General features: G+C 39.3%; 1 protein-coding gene across 3 annotated transcripts in view; it reads right to left on the reverse strand.

Annotated features, from left to right (window-relative positions):
• IPO7 (importin 7) overlaps nucleotides 1-21,067 on the reverse strand; it is a 41,539-nt gene extending 20,472 nt beyond the window's left edge. The window contains exons 1-9 of one of the 3 annotated variants that reach the window (XM_080617203.1): nucleotides 20,895-21,067; nucleotides 11,669-11,750; nucleotides 9,884-10,037; nucleotides 9,361-9,519; nucleotides 7,099-7,255; nucleotides 6,377-6,466; nucleotides 5,820-5,914; nucleotides 5,624-5,708; nucleotides 238-372 (exon numbers count right to left, since the gene is read on the reverse strand). In XM_080617203.1, coding sequence (XP_080473329.1) covers nucleotides 238-372; nucleotides 5,624-5,708; nucleotides 5,820-5,914; nucleotides 6,377-6,466; nucleotides 7,099-7,255; nucleotides 9,361-9,519; nucleotides 9,884-10,037; nucleotides 11,669-11,750; nucleotides 20,895-20,978 — 1,041 coding nt within the window. In that variant the 5' untranslated portion in view covers nucleotides 20,979-21,067. Of the gene's footprint in view, nucleotides 1-237; nucleotides 373-5,623; nucleotides 5,709-5,819; nucleotides 5,915-6,376; nucleotides 6,467-7,098; nucleotides 7,256-9,360; nucleotides 9,520-9,883; nucleotides 10,038-11,668; nucleotides 11,751-20,433; nucleotides 20,473-20,834; nucleotides 20,849-20,894 lie in introns of those variants that run through there. The other 2 variants (XM_080617204.1, XM_080617205.1) reach the window with 2 other exon arrangements.
• Between the last annotated feature and the right edge of the window lie 1,095 nt (nucleotides 21,068-22,162).

The following is a 22,162-nucleotide window of genomic DNA, read 5'->3' on the forward strand; positions in this document are numbered from 1 at the left end:
GCTGTGTTACACTGTAAACTTTCATATATTAAAGCACAAAGGACTGACAACAAAAAAAAGGCCATCACCCAGCTTTGCTCGTGTACCAGAGTAACCGTCACCAAACAGGCTTAAACTCTTTCCACCAGTGATTTATAACATAGGTCCCCAAGAACTGAATTGTAGCAAGGCTAGAAACACCATACAGACTAATGTACTACTGAGTCACCTAAGCATTAAACCCCAAAAATGGTTTACTTGAATATGTGGTTTCAGATTCTTCCACGTGACTGCATGTGACACTCCTTGATTGATGTAATTCAGTGTTTGCTGCAGAACTCTAGGAGCCATGTACTGCTTTTCCTTGTATTGATACAACACCTTCAGCAACACCTAGAAAAATCAGATCTCATCAGTAGCTTATACTGAACACAGACCATTTTAACCAGAAGAATTCTACCCTGCCTCACAATCCTATACAAGAACCCCTCTATGTCCAACAAAAGAAACCCCTCTTTATTCATTAGATTAGAAAGGGTACTGACTCATCCTTCTACTAAATGTCATTGTTAATTTTATGCGGCGATTTGGAGCTCACATCAGGTTCTGCACATCTTTTAAAAATACAATCCTTTAATGAAAAATCATGGCAGTCAGGTGAAGTTCCCGATGACTGGAAAAATGGAAATACAACCCCCATTTTCAAGAAGGGGAAAATGGATGACCCAGGCAACTACAGACCAGTCAGTCTCACCTCTGTGCCTGGCAAAATCTTGGAGCAGATTCTCCTGGAAGGCATGCTAAGGCACATGAAAAACAAGCAGGTGCTTGGTGACAGCCAGCATGGCTTCACTAAGGGGAAATCCTGCCTGACCAATTTGGTGGCCTTCTACGATGGGGCTACGGAACTGACGGACAGGGGTAGAGCAGCTGACATCATCTACCTGGACTTGTGCAGAGCATTTGACACTGTCCCACATGACATCCTTGTCTCTAAATTGGAGAGACATCAATTTGATGGGTGGACCACTCGGTGGATAAAGAACTGGCTGGATGGCTGCACGCAAAGAGTTGTAGTCAATGGCTCAATGTCCAGCTGGAGACCAGTAACAAGTGGAGTCCCTCAAGGATAGGTGTTGGGACCGGTCTTGCTGAACATCTTTGTGAGATGGACAGTGGGACTGACTGCGCCCTCAGCAAGTTTGCCGATGACACCAAGCTGTGTGGCTTTGATACACTGGAGGGAAGGAATGCTGGGGAGGGACTCCTCATTAGGGACTGTAGTGATAGGACATGGGGTAACGGGTTCAAACTTAAACAGGGGAAGTTTAGAGTGGATGTAAGCAAGAAAGTCTTTACTGGGAGGGTGGTGAGGCACTGGAATGGGTTGCCCAAGGAAGTTGTGAATGCTCCATCCCTGGCAGTGTTCAAGGCCAGGCTGGACAGAGCCTTGGGTGACATGGTTTAGTGTGAGGTGTCCCTGCCCATGGCAGGGGGCTTGGAACTAGATGACCTGAAGGTCCTTTCCAACCCTAACTATTCTATGATTCTAAGACAAAACATACATGCTAATTCACCACCAACACAGCCCAGGAGACCTCTCCTCAGAGATTTACTCTTTTATCTGGCTGCTCTTGGGGGGCTGAAATTCATGCCCAAACACTGGATTGATAAAATACACTCACACAGTCTACTGATTGTTGCCTATTTTCGGCCTTACAGCACTGACACTGAATGAAGAATATACGTGGATGAAGAATGATGAACTCCCAAGTTCCCCTTGGCTTTCTGGACTCAATTCTTCTCCTGAGGTAGCATTCAGAACCATACAGAGATATTTACCATGTCCTGGTAATGCCATGGCTCTCCAAAAATAAGGACATTAAATGGTCATGTGACCACCGCGAGTAATTAAGTTCCAGCTCACTGGAAAGGTTGGTATTGATAATGCAAGGGGGTTTTCCTTGTAGCCCAATCCAAGTCAGTGGCAACACTGCACCTTTAAAAGCAGCAGCACCAACTGGAGGGAAATGACAAATTCCATTTCCAAGCTTTCATTTTTCACATAAAAAAAAGATTTAAAAAATTAAAACCTGAAAATATATCTATTAATCTATATCATCACCAAGAAAACATTTTGGGAAAGAGATCCATTATTTTGAAAAATTTATTACAGAAGCACTGAAGCCTTTCTGCCAAAGGTGATGTCTCACACTTGAGTTTAAAGAAGATGCAGTCACACGCCATGAAATCCTTGGCTTTACAGATGGTTTTATGCTCTAGATGTGTGCTGACACGCCCAACGGATGGGATGCAATCCAAAGGGAGCTGGTCAAGGTTCAGAAGTGGGTTCACGTGAACCTCATGAGGTTCAACAAGGCCAAGCGTAAGGTCCTGCACCTGGGTCAGGGCAACCTCCAGTATCAATACAGGCTGGGGGATGAAGGGGTTGAGAGCAGCCATGCTGAGAAGGACTTGGGGATACTGGTGGATGAAAGACTGGACATGAGCTGGCAATGTGCACTTGCAGCCCAGAAAGCCAATTATATCTTTGGCTGCATTCAAAAGATCAAGGCCAACAGGACAAGGAAAGTGATTCTGCCCCTCTGCTCTGGTGAGATCCCAGCTCTGGAGTCCTCACCACAGGAAAGACATGCACCTGTTGGAGAGGATCCAGAGGGGGTCCACAAAAATAAGCAGAGGGATGGAGCCCCTCTCCTATGAGGACAGACTGAGAGAGATTTGGCTGTTCAGCCTGTAGAAGACTCTGAGAAGACCTCATTGCTGCCTTTCAGTTCTTAAAAGAGGCCTATAAGAAAGATGGGGAGAGACCTTTTAGCAGGGCCTGTTGAGGGCCTTGTCAATAGGACGAGGGGTGATGGTTTTAAACTAAAAGAGGAGAGATTCAGGCTGGATGAGAGAATTTTTTTTACAATAAGGGTGGCAAAATACTGGCGCAGTTGCCCAGAGAGGTGGTGGATGCACCATCCCTGGAGACATTCAAGGCCAGGCTGAACGTCAGCAACCTGCTCTAGCTGCAGATGTTCCTGCTCATGGCAGGGGAGTTGGACCAGATGATCTTTGAAGGTCCCTTCCAACTCAAACTATTCTATGACTTAAAACATATACATTAGGGGTTCTTTGTTCTAGGTGAAAATAGTAATCTTGGGTCTTCAGCAAAATAGACCATATTATAATACAGTCTTCTCTGTGGAAAAGCTTATGCAAGAAAGTCCAGTTTGTCGGTGTACTTAAATTTTAGACAGATCTGAATGTTGGGTTGGTTTTTTTTTGAGAGAGATATTCTCCATTGTAACAGGACAGCACACAGAAAAACCTGAATTCATCAACAGTCCTTGAAAGGATAGGGAATAGTCTTTGGAAATGAGGACAAAGCTGAGGCCTAACAAATGTCTTTGCAGACACACTACTTAGGACAAATCTTTTGGTCCTCTCTTTTCATAAATCTAAGCAGTTTCATGATTCAGATGCAATAAGAAATTAAGAAAATTAAGAAAATGTTTAAGAATTGCAGTGAGGGAAAGCAGAATGTGGGATGGAGGGTCCGGGGCAAATAAAGCAAATTCCACAGCTGTGCCAAATGAACAACCAGGCAGTAGTGTTCAACCAGGGCTTAACTGTGGCCATCAGGTCTTTCAAAAAGGGATAAAAATCAAGGTATTCCAGCTAGGCAGCTCAGCCTGTTTTGGCTAAGCTTAAAGAAGTTTAGCTGGAACTACTGCTGCATGTACTGGATTTATTTTTGTTGAGGGGTGTGTCAAATGCAAATGACAAAAGGATAGAGTAGATACAAAGAATAATCAAAGTGATTATGAGAATATTATCATCATTATGTTTCAAGGTTATACCTGAACAATCTTTAATCCCGTACCACATTTATCTATTACTCCTTTAGTAAAAGGGTGCACACACTTTGGCAAGTAAAGAGCTCAGTGAAGCATGTTATCAGTATTTGTATTCCTCAGTATTTCACAGATTTTCACTTTATGTATAGAAATACATCCTGTTAAAAAATCTTCCATAACTTTTATGTGAACGATTCAATTTCTTCCAGCATACATCCAAGATCTATCTTCTGTACAGAAACAGAGGACAGCAATAACAGAAATAATCTATCTTTCTAAACAAGTTACATTATTGTACAGGAAGAAACTGCAAGCATTTTAAGGTACTGCTTTTTGGCAATTTTCTTTAAAGACTTAAATTCTTGGTATTTCTCAGATGCAGTAACAGTAAGGATCAAAACTGATTCAAAGAAAATGTAAAGAAAAGACAAAAAGTATTTTGTTGAACTGTTTAAATGAATCTTTTCAAAGACTTCTTTTGCCCATACAGGCTTTTGTCAGAACTTCATTTATCTTGGAAGTGCAAAGCAACCAGTAAGGTCTTGAAGAACATGTAATAATTATGTCTGATGTCATCTACAAGTGACAGATGAGCACCTCAGAAGGTGTTGCTGACTCCACTTGTGTGAGTAGAATGTTGGAATATATTTCCTAACACTTAATGTGACAAATGCCCTTTTCCTTTTCAATACTTTGGATGTCCTTCAAAAACCACGTATTCAGGAGATAACTTTCCAACTTTTGAAGTCCTGTAATGCATCATGATTTCATGAGGGATGAAAACTAAGAAACCTGGAACTGATCTAAGATCTGTTCTTCTCCTGATTAAAATAAAGGCTTTGAAGAAAACACTCCTATCCCCAAGATTTTCATGAACTATTTACACTTGCAACCTTATCACCTTAATATAAACAGATTTGAGCCAATATGAGGAAAATTTACAAAAACTACTTGAAGTTTTTTAATAAATAAACAAGCTTCAAAAGGAAAGAAATCAGCAGGAGCTGAGATTCAGATCCAAAAATTGCCCAATACTGATGGGAATTTTCTTGCTAGTTCAAAAAGTTCAAATTATTGACTTTAAAAACACTTGCGCTATAAGTGACGTAGATGACAATTCCTGCCCCACCAATCCATCCTGTCCCTTCCAGAAAACCTGTAGGTTGCTGCCACATGTAGGACTATCTGAATCATGAAGTTACTCCAGTTTGGCATAACATTAATACATCACGTTAGAAAATGCTATAGCCTAGAAGATGAACCGTGTATAACAGACCCAGTTGAAGTGGCAACTCCCAGATAGGGAGATGAGTGGAAGCTGACCATCAGACGTACCTGTTTGTAAGTGAACCTGTGCTTGATCATCAGGCTTCTGCAGAAAGCTAAAAGCTTAGTATTTACTGACTTCAAGTCAAACAAGAACTTATCAGCGTTAAAAGGTAAGAAGGTAAACTACACCACACGAATACTATAACTCTCTCTTCCAGAAAGAGAAAAATTAGTAGCAATAATCTGAAGCTCATCTGAGGGCTTATTATATGAGACCTATTTACAGATTATCAATGCTGCACAGGCTATTTCTAGTGGATTGTCCTACATGGCAAGTTAGCAATTGTTTATAATCGTGCTTTTAAACCCCAGATGTCAGTGCTTTCCATACCAACGTACTTTAAAAACCCACAGTTGTGAAGCAAGAAGCCTTTAAAAAAATAAGAAAATAAGAAATCACTACTAACTCTAAACTTATGTTAATACCCCCCACATTCAGTGTTTCTTACTTGCTGAACGCCAACAGCAAATGCCTTCAGGAACACTTCGGCAAATTCATTGTACTCCTTGGAAACATTACCAGGGCTTCCATACCTAGAATTAGAAGCAAGTATGCAAATTAAAGGGTGTAGCAATATTATTGACTTGAATATTTATTTGTTTCTTTTTTTTTTTTTTTTTAAATAGCAATAGAAAATAAAATACCTCTCAAAAAGCCTAGCTAAGATATGCAAAGCCCACTTCTTGCATTTCCACCAAGGCAACTCAGGTCTATCATCTTCATCAACTTGAAGAGTTTCCTTTAGGGGAGATAAAAATAAAAAAAGGGAAGAAAAAATAAGAAAAAGAATTTACCAACTATTCACAAAAGCTCAAATTATATGTATTTTGAATAACTATATAGCATATTTTGCTTTTAACCTGTCACTTGCACTTCTAGCTTAATAGAAGTATAAAGTACGGCATATCTAAAAATACACTGCTTGATATATGCTGCATAAATGATGAACAAGTTCTTGAAACAAGAAGCTGAAGTAATATATTATAATTTGCTATAATGTGCTAAGTCATAAACAACAGAGCTCCCATACAAGCTACACAATTTCAAAATTTGTCTAGTCTGTTTAAAACACCCTATTTAGCTTAAAAAAATATTTTCTTGGCATCTATTGAGAAAAACAATGCAGAGTTAAAACTTTTAACCATTCTAGTGAATGATAAACATCTAAGATTAAATTCATAAATAGCCAAAAGCCACTTACAGCTGGTACATCCCTATCGACCACAGTCTTCAGGATTTCTATCCATTCAGTCAGGTTTTGCTGATTTATCAACTCCAAAGGTAACGTGTACTTAATAAAAAAAAAAAAGGGGGGTGGGAGAAGTTATTACAAAACCATTTGAAAATAATGTTACTTCCACAGTTTGAACGTCAGCTCTTCCAAATCTTTGTTCACACTAAGCTACCATTAAAGATCAGCAAGTTACTTGGAAAACCAGGCTAAAAGAACTTAACACATCCTAGTCTATATCTTCAATATCCTCAAAGGTGCTAGAAGTCTTTTCTCCAATTCATTCTGCTTATGCAATGCTAAGATTCTACTTAAAGAGATGTTACACTAATTTCTGAAGCTATTAATACCATATTCACAGTTTAATTCCAAACTGCTGCATTTACACTGGTATTTCTATATAGGCTGGCCTCTGGTTTTCCAGCAAGCACTCTACCTTAGAGGATAGCATGCATAAATTCTATCTAATGTCAACCAGGAATATCAATATACAAGAAGTACAACACAATTAAGCATGCCAAAAACCTGTGATTCATACCACCGTTGAGTAGCAGAGGAAAGATTTAGGTGTAATCTAATATTGTTAACATTTCTGTACTTTACAATTTTACAGAAAAGTATATATACAAAAAATATACAGAAAAGTTTTAAATTAAATTACTGATGAAGTTTATACAAAGTTTATTTTTTACCTGGACAAGGGCATAAAATATTTTGAAGATCTGTTTCTGGATGAGGACAGACTGATCAGATGGGTCATTCAAGAGCTGAATAAAACTATCCTTCAGAACTGGTAGAAAATGTTGCATTGCAGCTATCAAAGGACTCCGCTCCTCTGGCTTCTTGTACCTTTAGATAAGAACAAACTAGTTTTGTAGCTGTTTTTGTAGCTTTTGAATTTTAGAAGTCCACCTTTGCCCAGTGTAGACACAAGTAGGTTATATTACAGTTTACAACAACATACGATTTAAAAAAAAAAAAACCCAAAAAACCAAACCCAAACAATTTGCCATTCCTTCTCACAGATTTTGAAATAAAGCTAAGCCAGACAATATTACAGCTGCTGGGGTAGTCAGTACAATTCCAGAAAGACATTTATCAGAGTTCACAATTTATAAATGTATTTCCAGAAGCTGGGTTACTTCACTGACATTGACCAAAGTATACTTTCACAGCTTACCATTGATGTCTTTCACACAGAGTGGTTAGGGTTGAGAAGGACCTTAAGATCATCTACTTCCAACCCCTTGCCATGGACAGGGACACATCCCATTAGACCAGGTCACCACATCTTACCATTTAATTTGCCCAAATCTAACAATTTTGTAGAGGATGTATGTTTCAAGGCTATGCAGCAGACTGAGCAGGCTTTGACTGCAGCCTCCCCTGAAATAGTACTTCAGACCTTTCCATGCTGGTGACAGGCCACCAGTTTGCCTATGCTGAAAACAGAGCTCCACCTCCTTTCTCAAAACATTTCAATATTCATGAAAGGAAATTAATCTGGATTTTGAAATCTTCTCCCCAGTTTTTAATTTGTAAAGAAGAAAGTACTTATTAACTCAAGAGTTATCACAGCAGAATAGGATTTGTCCATACTGGTGATAACAATAAGAACAAATTAAAGTATCACTTAGAGACTGTACAGCTTTATTTTTTATCAAGAAATTAATAAGCCTTATTTTTTTACTAAGAAATTAAGAAATTAATGCTGTAATACTCTTGGACTCCTGTGGGAGACTTTGGGGTTGGAGGACTGTGTTTTGGTTTGGTGGTTTGTTTGGATTTTTTAATACATTTTTGATAGACTTTTCACTAATATTAAGTATCAATACTCAAGTGTATCAATACTTAAGTATAAGTACTGCCAATCTGCAGAAATATAAGACAAAGCCTAGTCAATCTGCTGCCAAATGGCATGTCCTGTAAAACTACTAGAGACCACTGAGCTCCAAAATCCCATCCAATAATATAGTTGCCAAGTATTTTCTGAAATAGAAACCTAAATATAAAAGGATTAAATGTCGCTCAGGAAAACTCAGTTTCTCATTTCCACAAAAGGCACAGTTAAAAAAGACCAGAAAAAATGGCTATGCAGAGGGAAGCCATTCAATCTTGCTGTCTGGAAGTGGAAGCGGAAAAAAGTTTAAAAGCTCCAAGATATTTACTTTCCAAAAATCCAACAGCTAAATATTATAAGCACAACAGTGCTTTTAAAGAGTTAAGTTGTGGATTCCATCGGTTCCACTACCACAGTTACCTGATTCCAGGTTTGCATTTTTCTCTGATCCAGTTCACGTGAGCTTCCTACATGTCAGCAGCAGTAGGTAAACTCTATATACCTCAAGTGCAACCTCTACTTTAAAGCCCTGATCATAATACCAGATACAAAGAACATTAACCTATATCATAGCCCAGTACCTTGCATACCAAACAGCAGGCTTTGATAATGACTTCCTACAATGGGTTGGATGAGGCTAGCAAAATGATTACACCAAAGTCCGTAAAATAATTCTGAACTTCCTACCATTCAAGATTTCACATATTGAAATCTCTGTATGTTTACTGTCACTGATAACTGAAGTACAAATTAGGAGTCTAAATCTGGTTTAAATAAATACTCATTTTCCACAAAAGTCATGATTTTGGGCAGACTTTCTTACTGTGATTAATCCATAGAGAAACAACTACCAAATTAAAGCTTTAATATAGCCCTTTTTTCCTGATCTCAAACCTTTAATGAAAGCAATTTTTCTGTAATTTTTTTAGTGGAGAAGATACATAAGCCAACATTTGCATAGCAAGTATCCAGAAATATTTTCTAAAAGTAGATTTCTATCACCACTGTGCAATCCCATATGCAGTCCTACATGGTTACAATGCACATACAGAATACCAAAAATACACACAAATGTATTAATTCTCTGCTTTTTCATAAGGCGGAAAAAACTTACTCATAGTTCTTCACAAGTTGATAAAGACAAAGAAGAATTCCAAGCCAACAAGCACTGTTGTCAGACTGAAGATAAAATCCAATTTTCTCCACAACTGCAGTCCAGCGACTAGGGTAATCGTGCTTGATAATATGGTGAATGCAAGTAGTAAGCTGTACTCTAGAAAACAAATGCACATGATTAAATAATTTACTACTATTATTTTAATAATTTTATAGTAGTGTTGAAGCAGCCAATATTGCCCAAACTTAGACTAATTTCAAGTTTTGTTTAGAAGGTTTAGGTTCTGTTCTTTCTGCTTAATATTCTCAATATCCTCAATTAGTATTTGAGGAACTTTAAATTTCTACATGCCACAAAAGCTGAAAACTATTTTTTCACTTAAATTAGTTTAATGCTCAGAATACAAAGTGTATGATAATAATGCTTAGCATGCAAGTGATCTTAGTTGTGCAAAAACAAACCCCAAAAACCCAGTGGTCAGAAACCACAGCCAATTCATGTACAGTTTATAACTGTATACCTGATCAGCTCAGGAGAGTGAATAATGGCTTCTACAATATTTTCACGAATACAGTGTCTATCTTCTTCTGGGATGGAGTAAGGTGGAATCTCTCCTGGTGCAGTTTCACGATCTGGCCAGTACTGGGTTATCATGTTTTTCAAGTAGATAACCCCTGTGAGACAGAAGTGGCAAATCAGCTGATGGCCATTCAAAGAACAAAAACATTTTGGAAAAAAAAAAAAAAAAAAAAAAAAAAAAAAAAAAAATCCATTTTAGAACAAAACTGATTGAAAGGACTCATTCACTGACCATTCCTGAGTAGGAGAAACAAAATACATAAGCCATGCAAATTACTAACCTAATAATCTACTAGTTGATACCCTTTTACCCATTTCTTGTGATGTCTGTATTTTTAGTTCTGTAAATTTTCACATAAAAATACTAAGCACATTGCTCTTACCTGTGCTACAGATAAACAGCTGTACAACATTTTAGCAACACACTTCTGAAAAATCCTTTGTAATTACTTTCTTGGTATTTTTATGACAACAAAGCTAATCAATACTAATGACTAACTACAGACATCCCTTGTAAGCAAAAAAAAATCTAATTAAGTTTGTGATACCAGAGTGAACACTAAGAAGAAACAGAGCCCTTTTATACCAAGGTTATGGGCCACAGTAGTTTGTAGCAATCAAGTTGCTGGCACAAATGCCCGCATTTACCATTTGACAACTGAAACCAAACTGCTTATGTGACAAAATACAGATGATAGCCATTGGAAAGAAAAGGACTTATAAAATGCAACAGGAAATCTCAAATGACAAATTAACAACAAAGTTACTATTGATCTAACTCTATGTACAAATCCGCAAAGCAAATTCCCTTCCCGAATTTCATATGCACATTTTGAAGATTCAGAAAACAAAGGGTTTCTGAAAAGGTGTGCAAATGAAAGAAACATTCAGCAGATACTAGCTATTGCAAGACTCAAATGATGCAGACTTCAATCTGTCCTCAGTGGGATTTATCATGCCATTAATTGCTTTGCAAAATATGCACTGTTTGTAAGCTATGTTTAGTTTGAGTTGTCTCCACTCTCTAAAGACTGCTTTGGGTTTTAATTGGTTTACACTGAAGGCAGTAGATAAAAATGCAAGTTAGACTTATGCTACGACTTTCAATAATTTAATATGCAGAAGATCCAAATAAGTGATCTTTTGCCAAGAAAGGTTGGACCAGATGATCCTTGAGGACCCTTCCAACCTGGTAATCTATGACTCTATGAAGATCATACTTCCTTAAGTGTCAGAAAAAACACTGAAGTATCGTATTAAAAACCTCTGTCAAGTTATCATAGCAGCTTTAAGATGATGTCTGTAGTTGCTAATATTCAATATAAAATTTTACTGATGGCTCATGTGCAAATCAACAGGATTCCAAATGATATTATTTGTTTTCTTCCACTTAAAACGCTTAGAAACATTAGCATTACCAGTACAAGGTTAAATTACCTCCTTGCACAAATGCACTAGTATTATAAACCATTCTGTTTCCCCGAAGACCAGTATATACTAGAGATAAAGGGAAGCAATAACTGAAGAGCCAGACACCTTTTCTTTCTGTCTTCCCTATTCTGTGTATGGTGCAGATACAGTGCATGATGACTGCAATTCAAGCAATTCCCAACTTCAGAGTATTTGAGATTAAAACCATCAAGATTCTTTAACAGTATCCTGGTGTGTGTGCACCATTAGAGTAGATAGAGTATAAAAAAAAACAAAAAAAGATTCGAAAACTTGCCTGCCTGTCTCACTGGTAAATCCAGTTGCTCAGACATAGTGATCTGAAGCAGAGTTGAAACAAAGTTCACTGACTTATGAGCCTGTAGGTAGAGAGGAAAAAAAGAAAATAATATTATTTAGTCTTACTTTGTTAAGTTTTAGAATACTCCTGCTAGGTTTTGTAACATCTTTATCAGGATGTAATGCAATCAGTAGAATACCAGCAACTCAGACAGTTTCACAGTAGTCAGCTAATCAACCAAAGCATTCCAAAGCTTCATGCTTGTTATATTCTCAAGACAACACGGGGGAGGAAAAATCGTACTCTTTAAGGTAAGCGACTTGAAGGAATCATTAAACAGGCTTCAGAAATCAGCCTTTCAGTCCCCAAACATTTTCTTAATTCAGAACAAATACTTGAAAGAATAATATCTAAATAGCCATAAAACCCAAGCACAGCAAGTTTATGGTGACCTTTAACAAGGTATGAATTCATTATAAAATAATCTAAGAAACAGATGGCAACTACATTTTAAAACTAAGCCCAGCCTAAAGCAAGCCTGTCCAACTCAAAGTACATCTTTCTGGAAAAAAGAGCTTCAAGTGACATTTTATGCACTACTGCATCAACTGTTACCATAACTATACACCATACTGTTAACATAACTATACAGCCAACTAACAGTAAGGAGACCTAAATGGAGTGACATCTGCAGAGTACCAACCCTGCAAGGATTTGCAAGAGTTCGCTTACAAAGAAAACAAAAGCACGGTGGGTTTTTTTTTTCTTAAAATAATGAGAAATGTCATTGATACAGTAAATAATATTGCATTTTCAACACAAGGAAACTAACCTTAACATTATTACAGCATCCTTTACCCACCTTCCTAAGCATTAAAAACTCAAGATGTTAAATGAATTTTGCTGAGAAAAGGAAACTGTGATCCTTAAAAAAGAAATTCTACTTTTTATAACTGGAAAACACTTTTCCTCAAGGTCAAGAGTCAATGGACATGAGCTGCAGTGAGGGAAATTCCTATTTTTCAACAGGAAAAAAAATTCCTACTTTTCATAAGGGCAGCCAAGGTCCAGCACATTCTGTGCACAGAGGCTGCTATGGGACCTCATCCTCTGAGACATTCAGAACTCAACTGGGCAAGTTGAGTCCCAATCTACCTCACCTAACTTCTAAACAGCTTTGTTTCAGGTAGCTGGACCAGATGATCTGCAAAGGTCCCTTCTAACTACACTGATTCAAATTGCCAAGATATATTTCTGCTTTATCTTCACTTACAATTTAATATTTTCATACATTGTGCAGCCTTTCTATCAACAAAGACAACTGCACAGAGCTACATAACTTTACCTGTTAAACTCTTAGGAAAACACCTCTTATCTACTTGTTCCTCAGGTTAGCACTCCTTACATAAAGCAAATAAATCAGTATTTTGAAAGCCACTGAAACTACACTATCCATTTATCAAAAATAAATTACTGTCTCGGCTACTGCAGCAAAGTAAATTAATAAAAAAAATTAAAAGAAATAATCAGAATTTACCTCTTCTTCTAGTAGGACTAAAGCTCTTTTGACAGCATGAAGTAATTTCAGCATTACTCTTGAGTGTATAACACTGCCCAGCTCACTCCTACAGCACCAACCTCTTCTCTCCAACTTTACCTTTCCCTAGGAAATATTTCCTATACATTCTAGTATAAACCAGTGTAAAAGGGACAGCCTTGGACATGACATTTGTTGGTGCATTGTACTAAGACTTGATTAACATTGCTTGGTTTTTATTGCCTGTTATTTAAAACAGGTTTTAAACAAAGAATGAACCTGACTTAAGATCTCCCCAAAATATTAAAATATTGCTGTGCACTAAAAAGTCTACAGGCTATAGAAAACCCACAGAAGCTCACAGACCCTCATGACTGGTCCAACTGACATGTTTATTTTGTAGAGTGTGTTTTGATGAATTGTGAGTAACTGACACTGCAGTATCAGCGCGAATCTTTCTGACCCACATCCCTCCGATATAGCCAAAGTCATGAAGAAGAAAATAAACTTTCAAATAAAAAAAAAAAAAAGTACTTGTTTCCAACTGCCAAATAATGGTTGAATAAATACATTTAATTCACTTGTTGGTATTAATCTCTACTACAGCTCCAGTCTGTTAAGGTCCTTGTTATCTTAAGTAACATTAACAGACACGTCTGCCACACATACCAAATGACATCAGACCCTAATTCAGCACAGTATTCAGTTATATGCCTAACATTAATGTCAGCGGAAGTACTCCTGTACTCCTGTGTGTTACTATGAACTTGCTGAAGAAAGCTTTCCATTTCAATAACCTTTAACTCACCTATGAATAAGGTCACATTACAGTCTATATAAAGTGGACTTAAAAGACTATGATAAACCTAATGGCTACCTTTTCTATAGTAAAAATTTGCAATGTATTTCATTATTTGAAATGGAAAAACATTTAATCCTATAATTTTTAAAAGGATTACCTTCCCTTTTTCATGATGACAACTATCCTTTTAATAAAAAAAGTAAAATTTTAATTTTAAAAGCAAACAGCAACCAAAAGCAGACAGTGCAAAACCGCCACACTGCAATCACGTAAAATACCAAAATATATTCTTCATTAAAAAATTAGGACTGAGCCTATGCCTACAGCACGCTACAGAAGCTCCCTAGAAACATAAACTATATTAGTAAGTGGGATTAATATATGTTCACTGGATTTTTTTAACCATAACAAGTTTTAAAGGATAGGACCAAAGCACCTATAATCTTTTTTTTTAATCTTGCAAAAATCTTCCTGATTAACATCTCAAGCATCAGACACCAACCACGAGGATGAATTACTTTATCCCCTTTAGTGGTACACACCAGAAATTCACACTAGAAATAATTTAGGCTTTTAATAAAAGTTAGCATAAGTAAAATACCTTGTGCTTTCCAAAGCCTCCTCTTAATCTATTAAGTTAATAACAAAGTTCACACAGAGCTACATTATCACTTCTATACATTCTTTATGGAATATAAAGGACTTCCAAACTCTTCACAATGATCACCTTCCCATGTCACCGAAAGGAAGGTTGATTCCAAAGAAACTGAAATGGAAATGTGGGGATCAGGAAGGACAGCTACAAGAAGGCATCCATGTAATGAACCGTCAAATAAAACCCCAGCTTCTAGAATAACCTGTCACTTGCTCCCTTGGTTTGCTTTACTATTAGAAAGAACATTCAATGTTTCATTGTCACCTGGAAAAAACATCTGAAATTAAAACAAGACACCACATAGATGCCGATTTTGTATCTATAGCGTTAAGAAACACTGAACACCCATTCATTTCATCTATTTTAATCATTAGTATTTTTACTCTCCAAAGATGACAGCCTTTCGGGACATCATGTTCCTCTTCACTGACAGCACTGCTAAAAAAACCCAACCAAACAAAACACACCACACCTACTTTATGTACATATTCTATGCAAATACTATCTTTTGGCTTTAGTGCATTTGATCAGCCAGAATAATCTGCTACAAAAAAGGTGAGCTGCAAATGAAGATTTATTAGAGGTCTATCAGGGAACCCTATCGGAATGCAGAGGACTCTGCTGGCCCTTGCATGCCACAGTCTCCAGAAGAATTGGGTGCACTGATGCAACTTCAGTGAAAGCCACTAGCAAGTAGTGTCATTCTACACGGAAATCCCACAGCTCCAGGATGCGAGAATTAAAATCAGGATCTCACAGCAGTTGCTATCACATACTCTAAACTGCATGGAGAACCAAAACTATTTCCATAACTTTAAAGTTTTGACATTTGTAAAACTTTGTCTTTTATCCTCTTGCTCCTTGTCTACAAATAACCCTTTAAAATAAATATTAAAATTTAGAGAACTTACAATAACTGGGAAAAAAAAAAAAAAGGTTCTATCACACTATCACAGTCAAAGTCTGTTTCCCAACATGTAACTCAACATTAAAAAAAAAAAAAAAAAAAGCCCAAACCAAAACTCATCTCAAGTCCTTCCCCCTTACAAATCCTCCAACATGCCATGTCACTGGTATGACTTTGTTGTCTAAGAGCCAAAGAATTCAGGGACTGTTCCCAAGAGCAATCTTTGCTATGCAGCCTCACTAGCTGAGGAATGTATTCTATCAGACCACAAACGTTGCACCACTGTCTGTTAGTATCAATCACTGTTACAGAACATACAATCGTTTTGCATATTTCACTACAGTTTTTCCTAGCACAGTAGGTTTGTTAACCATGTGCTAAAACAGTCTGGGAAAAGTGTTATGCCAGCTATATAACCTGAAATATAAATCAAGTTTGAAGTTCAATTTCAAGAGTCCACTTCGTGGCATATGAACTATCAACAGTTAATTACGATACAGAAAAAGCATTTTTTCCCCTATAATGATGCTGACTAAAATCACTTACATTCATCTGTAATACCAGAATTACTCATATCTCGCATAACCTGCAGGCCACTAAATGAAAAAAAACCAACAAGCTTTGTCTCAGGTATGAAGAATTTCATGCATTCTTCTTAGGCATTAAGAATTTAACATACTGTAACAGACACACTACTACAGATATCTCCTTTACTGTCACCAAAAAAAGCAAACCAGAAGAGTAATACTTACTGTATGCTGCTGCACTAGAACCCTAGGCTATTTATACAGTTATTCAAAGTAGCACATATTTAAATAAAGACTACAACTTATTTTTGAAGGAGCTGAAAAAGTATGAATTCAACACAATTCCCCCATTTCAATTTTGAAAACAATCTACATGCAATTTTTAAACTAGACCATAACAGGACAAGGGAACCACAACTATCATCACACTGAGATGAAACAATCGGCGTTTCTTATAAAAAGGTAAGGTCAGGAACTGTAAGGCTGCTGAATCAGCCAACTGCTCTGTAGCACTCTTTCAATTCTTTTTTAAGAACTCAGCAGGTGTGGAAGTAATTCTGACCTAAAGTTTTTGCAAGCTAGCTCTGCCACCTCTTATACAGCTACAATGTACATATAAATCCAGTTTAAGGTGCACAAAAAATAGATACATATTTATCAGATCTTGCAAATGTTCTTGATACTCAATTTCATCGGAATACTGTCACCAAGTTCTGAAGCCTCTGCTTGCCGAGGAAAAAGGCATGTGCTCTGAGTAAGGGCTAGCTAAGTACACACAGTAACTATTTGCTAAGTATGAGAAAGTGGCAAGTTGCCCTGTCTGCTAGCATTTTACCTTGTACTGGTTAACACGCATCAGGAGTATAGCTTCTTCCTAATGAAGACAAAGCTCCCTTGGTTCCTTATTGCCCTCAAGGGGTTTTCCAGTGTTGGACCAGTCTTGATATGTACAATTTAAAACCATCCTTTCCCAAAGCATCTCCATCCAGCACGCACCAAAATATAAAGATGGAAGATAAGGGAAATTAAAAATCATCCAGTACTTTCAGTAAAATGTCATACCAACAACTTTAAAAGGGAACCCATGATCTGATAATCAGAGCCAGGAAACTCATGCTCTGTTCCTACTCATACTATAGTGTGTAACCATAAGTGTTAGACATGAAGACCATGTCAGAAAATATTAAAAAACAAAAGAAATCTATGATGGGGATAAGCATCTACCCCCAAGTACCCAAGACACAGCATTTAAACAGTTGAAAATTCCTGTGTGAAAGTCACTGTGTAATAAGCACCTTGGTTTTTCCCCTTTGACAACCTTTCACTCTAAAGCTCCCAGTAGTTACTGTCCAGTCATTTAATCATTCTATCATTATGGCATTTGTATCTATTAAACAGGCAACCAAGGACACTGAACTAGGCCTTGCTACATTTTGTTAAACCTATGATGTGCTACAGTGACTAGTCAACAAGCTAAAGCGTTTTTCCTTTCCCTATACCTTATACTAACATATATAACATGAAAAAGCTTAAACACAACTTCTGAAAGGCACCTTTTCAGTAGAGCAACAGGATAACATTTTCCTAAACAAACTCTGTTAAGCTTTGTCTTAAAAAAGAAATATGAATTACTGGGGATTGCTCCCCCTCCCTCCAATATTCTCAGACACAAAAATTGGGGTTTTAGTCTAAAACGATGTCTTAATAACTCAAACACGCTGGGGCTGATCTCAGATACTTGCAAGACATACGTAACAGTTAAGTTAGAAATTCCCTGGAATTACAAAGAAATCTGAAAGGAAGGTATTATCTAGCAACTGTGCTTTTATAAATATGTTGATATTAAAAGATGGAACAACACTGTGTATTATTTTCAGAGTGTTATTCCATAGCTGCATAGTTAAAAATATCTATTTTCATCACCATTTCTGAGAAACACTTTATACACACAGTGCAAAGACTGTTTCAAAAGGCAACAACATCTTCTTCCTGCTTTCCAGTAGCTTACTTGAAGAGTCTGGTTCTAAGCCCTTGTAAAAGACAGCTTTCCCCAGTAAGACAGGGACAGAGATGGACAGTCACCTCACAGTACATCATAAGCTGGAAACTACACGAGAAGCTGCTGGACCAAGAGCTAGTAGCATCATTCCCTATAATTTATTCCCACTGTGAGTACTGAAATATTGTTTTTGTGGTTTTGTGGGATTTTTTTTGTTGGTTTTTTTTTTTTCCTCTTTTTTAGCATATCTCAACTCTGAAAGTTCTCACAGCATTTTATGTGCAGGCAATATAACTTGATATAACTTAATGAGAAAAAACACAGCATAGAAAAATTCATGACTTAGACAAGGTCAAGGGAAAAATAACAAAGCCTTGATAAATCAAGAATTCATACAGCCTGGTTCCCCTCTCCAGTCAGCAGAAACTGTTGATTGATAGGGTATGACGAAGATAGATCTAGATCTTTACTCTTCCATTAATTAGGAATATCAATTACTGACCAGAGCATGCTCTTTTCTGATGAAGTAAAATGACCATTCTACTGAAAACCAGTCTCAACAGCTCGAGACACTTCAGACAAACTAAACTAAAAGGTCAACCTAGGACAACTATTAAACTTAAGTTGTAAAAACACTTGCGTGTGCCTGGCCATGTGCAAGAGCAGCGTTCACTGCTGTACAGTTTCATCTTTACCGAGAAAGAGACCTCCGTATCTGAAATAGAAAATTAAGTGGTAACACAAGTGCCCTAACAGTTAACAAATTTTGACCAGTATCCTGCAAGCAAAGGTGCAACTGTCTTCAATAAACTTATGCAAAACGATGTGACCAAAACTACATACAGTGTTTGCAGATTTTGGGTTTAATACATATTTTTATCACAAGAGGTCTGTGAAAGATCAGCAAGGTTACATTTCCAACAACAGCAATTCTTATGCACTGGTCCAATAATGTCCAGTGTTTTTAAAGGGGCACAGATATTTGGATTTTATACCAATCTAATACTTGTGTAGTACATGATAGACCATGATGCTTTGATTCAAAGCGTGAACAAAAGCTGGCTGCTGGTGAGCATGATCCTTCATGCAACAGATTTAGCCATTTGCTGAAGACCCCGACTGGCAGAGAATTTAATTTCCTGGACGTTCAGCAACTCAATACCTGCAGAAAATAGCTAAAATAGATTTCAAGCAAGTTACTATATATGGATATCGACATGCATGTAACACAAAAAATGGCATTTTGAGGCCAGCTTACGGTTACATATATATTATTGTCTTTATCGGCAATTATATTGCTTTCTTTTTTTTGCTTAAATAAAATCCACTAGAATTCTTTTTACCAAAGCATATGGAGAAGACAGCCAGCTACTTTGTACAAAGCTCAATTAAACATTGAGTAGTTTTACAGCTACCTCTTTCAAATGTACCTAATATTTATTTGCCATTCATTTACTAAACAGCATGCAGGAAATTCAGCTGAATTACACTTTCTTATAATACCAGAAGCTATACCTTTAGTTTCTGAAAGTTTCTCTACTGTCAGCAGAACATTTGGCCAACCTTTATCTAAGCTCTGCTGAACATCTGTTGCATTACATGTATTTTGTTGGGCCTAAAGTCTGCTTAAAAGCAGCAAAGAAAGACATTTGTGAAAAAGGCCAACTAAAGGCACCACAAGCCTGCTACACAGGCTTATCCCTCACCTCCTCCCTCCAGCTACCACCTTTTCTCTGAGTCAAAAACTAGAACACCCTTTTCTTCAAAATGTCTAAGTCTCATAGTTGTGTCTCATCAAGAAAGAAAAGTTTTCATCTGTCAGATGGAACAAAAATACAGCCTTCTTCCAAAATTGAAACATGTGGAACTAGGACCTGCTGGTTTTCTTATATCCCAGTGTGACACATGAATACAGTCTAAGCAGATGACATACCTGGGTTGGGAACTCGGTCTTCCCCGTCTCTCAGGCACCTGTCGATACTACACCAATAACGCACACCTACCTTGGCAGAACTGCTGATGAACCCGGAGCCCAAAGGATTTGTACAAACACCAAATAACGCCAGGCTGTCGGATTTGCTTCCCAACTCAGCCCAGGCCACTCTTACACTAACAGGCTGCTCTGCTTATAAAGTGATGGGGTCTTGGTGCCTCCTTTCCCAAAGACAGATTACTGCCTTTCACATCCACAGCCTACCCTTAGATAGTCCTAGGCAGGAACGGGTCCAGCCTTTGAGCCACCAGCGGCCTGCACCACCGAGAATTTTAAACATCCCTTACAGATTACCCTTTCCCCGACTGAGCAAGAAGACAATGGAAGTAATTTGTTACTCACAGGAAAGGCAACGGGGGACTCCTCCCCAATGTCGACCGCTTTTTGCCGCTTACCCCCTTCCCCTGAGCAGCCCCACCCGGTACGGCATGGCCTGGTCTGGCCCCGGCTGGAGGCCCCGCTGCCATGTGCCGGGGACAATGCGAGCCGGGTAGCCGGGCCCAGCCCGCAGCCGTCGTGACTCAAGGCCGGGCCCGGCGACGGGAAGGAGCCGAGGGCGCGAGGAAATGGGGCTCGGGGACCGGGGTGGGGTGGTGTGTGCGGAACCCCGCTCCCACCGCTCCCCTCAGCCCCGTCTCCCCGCGCCCTCACCCCTTCCCGTCAGCCCTGCCTGGCTTCCCCCTCACACAGGCCTGCCACGACCCCGCCGTCCGCGCCCGTCCCCCCCTGCCACGCATACACACCCCGCTTCCCTGTATCGCAGAGGCCGTGGCCCCGGGCCCAGGCCCCGCCGGCCCTCTCACCTCGTTAAGCTGCCTCTCGGCAGCTTCTCGCAGCGCCGGATCCATGGTACCCCGCAGGGCCTCGATGATGGTGTTGGGGTCCATGGCGGCGAGGGAAACAAGAGAAGGCGGAGGGCAGGGGCCGGAGCCGGGGCCGCGCCACTCCGTGCGCACATGGACCCGCCGCCTCACAGCGGCCGCCGGCGCGAAAGGAAGACAGAGCGGCAAAGGCCCGGATAGACCTTCCCCGCATCACCAACAGGGGGCGCAGCTGCTTCCGCCGCCCGCGGCACGCCTCCACGCCGCACGGAACCACGGGACAGGTAGTCTAAGGGCCACCACCGCGCGCCCCGCCAAACCGAGGCGGTGGGTGGTGCACGCGCGTGAAGGGAGGCAGCGGCTTTGCTCCCGCACGCTGAGAGGAGGGCAGGGACCGGGACCGCCGCTGCGCTCCTTTCCCGGTGAGGGATTGGTCCCTGGCCCGCCACTGCGGGGAGAGGCGGTGGCCTGCGGGGAGGTGGCCTCGGCCTGGCGGTAGGCGCTGGTGGGGGCTGGGCAGAGCGCCTCTGTGGGCGAGGAACGCTGGCACGTGGTCAGCCTTGAGCTGCTCTGCCCTGAGCTCCTCGGCCGCGTCAGGATTAAGTGGGATCGTTGTTTTATGGAAGGTGCCTGCTTTTCTCACTCACGCTTCCCGATTTCGGAGCGACTTGGATGGCTGGTGAGGAAAGAAGAATGCGTTCGTGGAGGCATGGGGTTTTTTAAAGGCGCTTGCTTTATAATGGGCACAGGGCACAAGCAGTTCTCAAGCACTTGGGAAAATACAGTGTTTTGTTCTGCTAGTGTTACTTTAGCAAAACAAACAAACAAAAAAAACCCAAACAACAAAAAAAACACACCACGTCCGAAGATGTGTCAGAAATTTGTCAGAAAACGATTATAACCAGAGCTGTCATTTGCGGAGGGGTTGACTCAGTCACAAAGTCAGAATTGGAGTGCTGAAGCTGGTCCTCTAAGGCACTTCTGCAGGCTTTATCTTGCAAGCGTGGAGGCACTGAGGTAATTTCACTTAGATGACTAATAACAATAAAATAACCAATGCTACTTAGAAGTTAGGTGCATAGTGATTTGTAAAATTTAATTGGTATCCAGAGTCACTCGCTGTCATGTCTTCTTTTGCGGGGTGACATGCAGTGAGGTACTTGAACTTCTGCGAGTTACTCATGCAAGAAGAATTTATCGGACAGTCAGATAATCAAGACAAATGTCTCACAAACAGCCCATCTGGAACA

This window comes from Psittacula echo (genome assembly GCF_963264785.1).
Source record: "Psittacula echo genome assembly, chromosome: 5".
In the NCBI taxonomy this organism is placed as follows: domain Eukaryota; kingdom Metazoa; phylum Chordata; class Aves; order Psittaciformes; family Psittacidae; genus Psittacula; species Psittacula echo.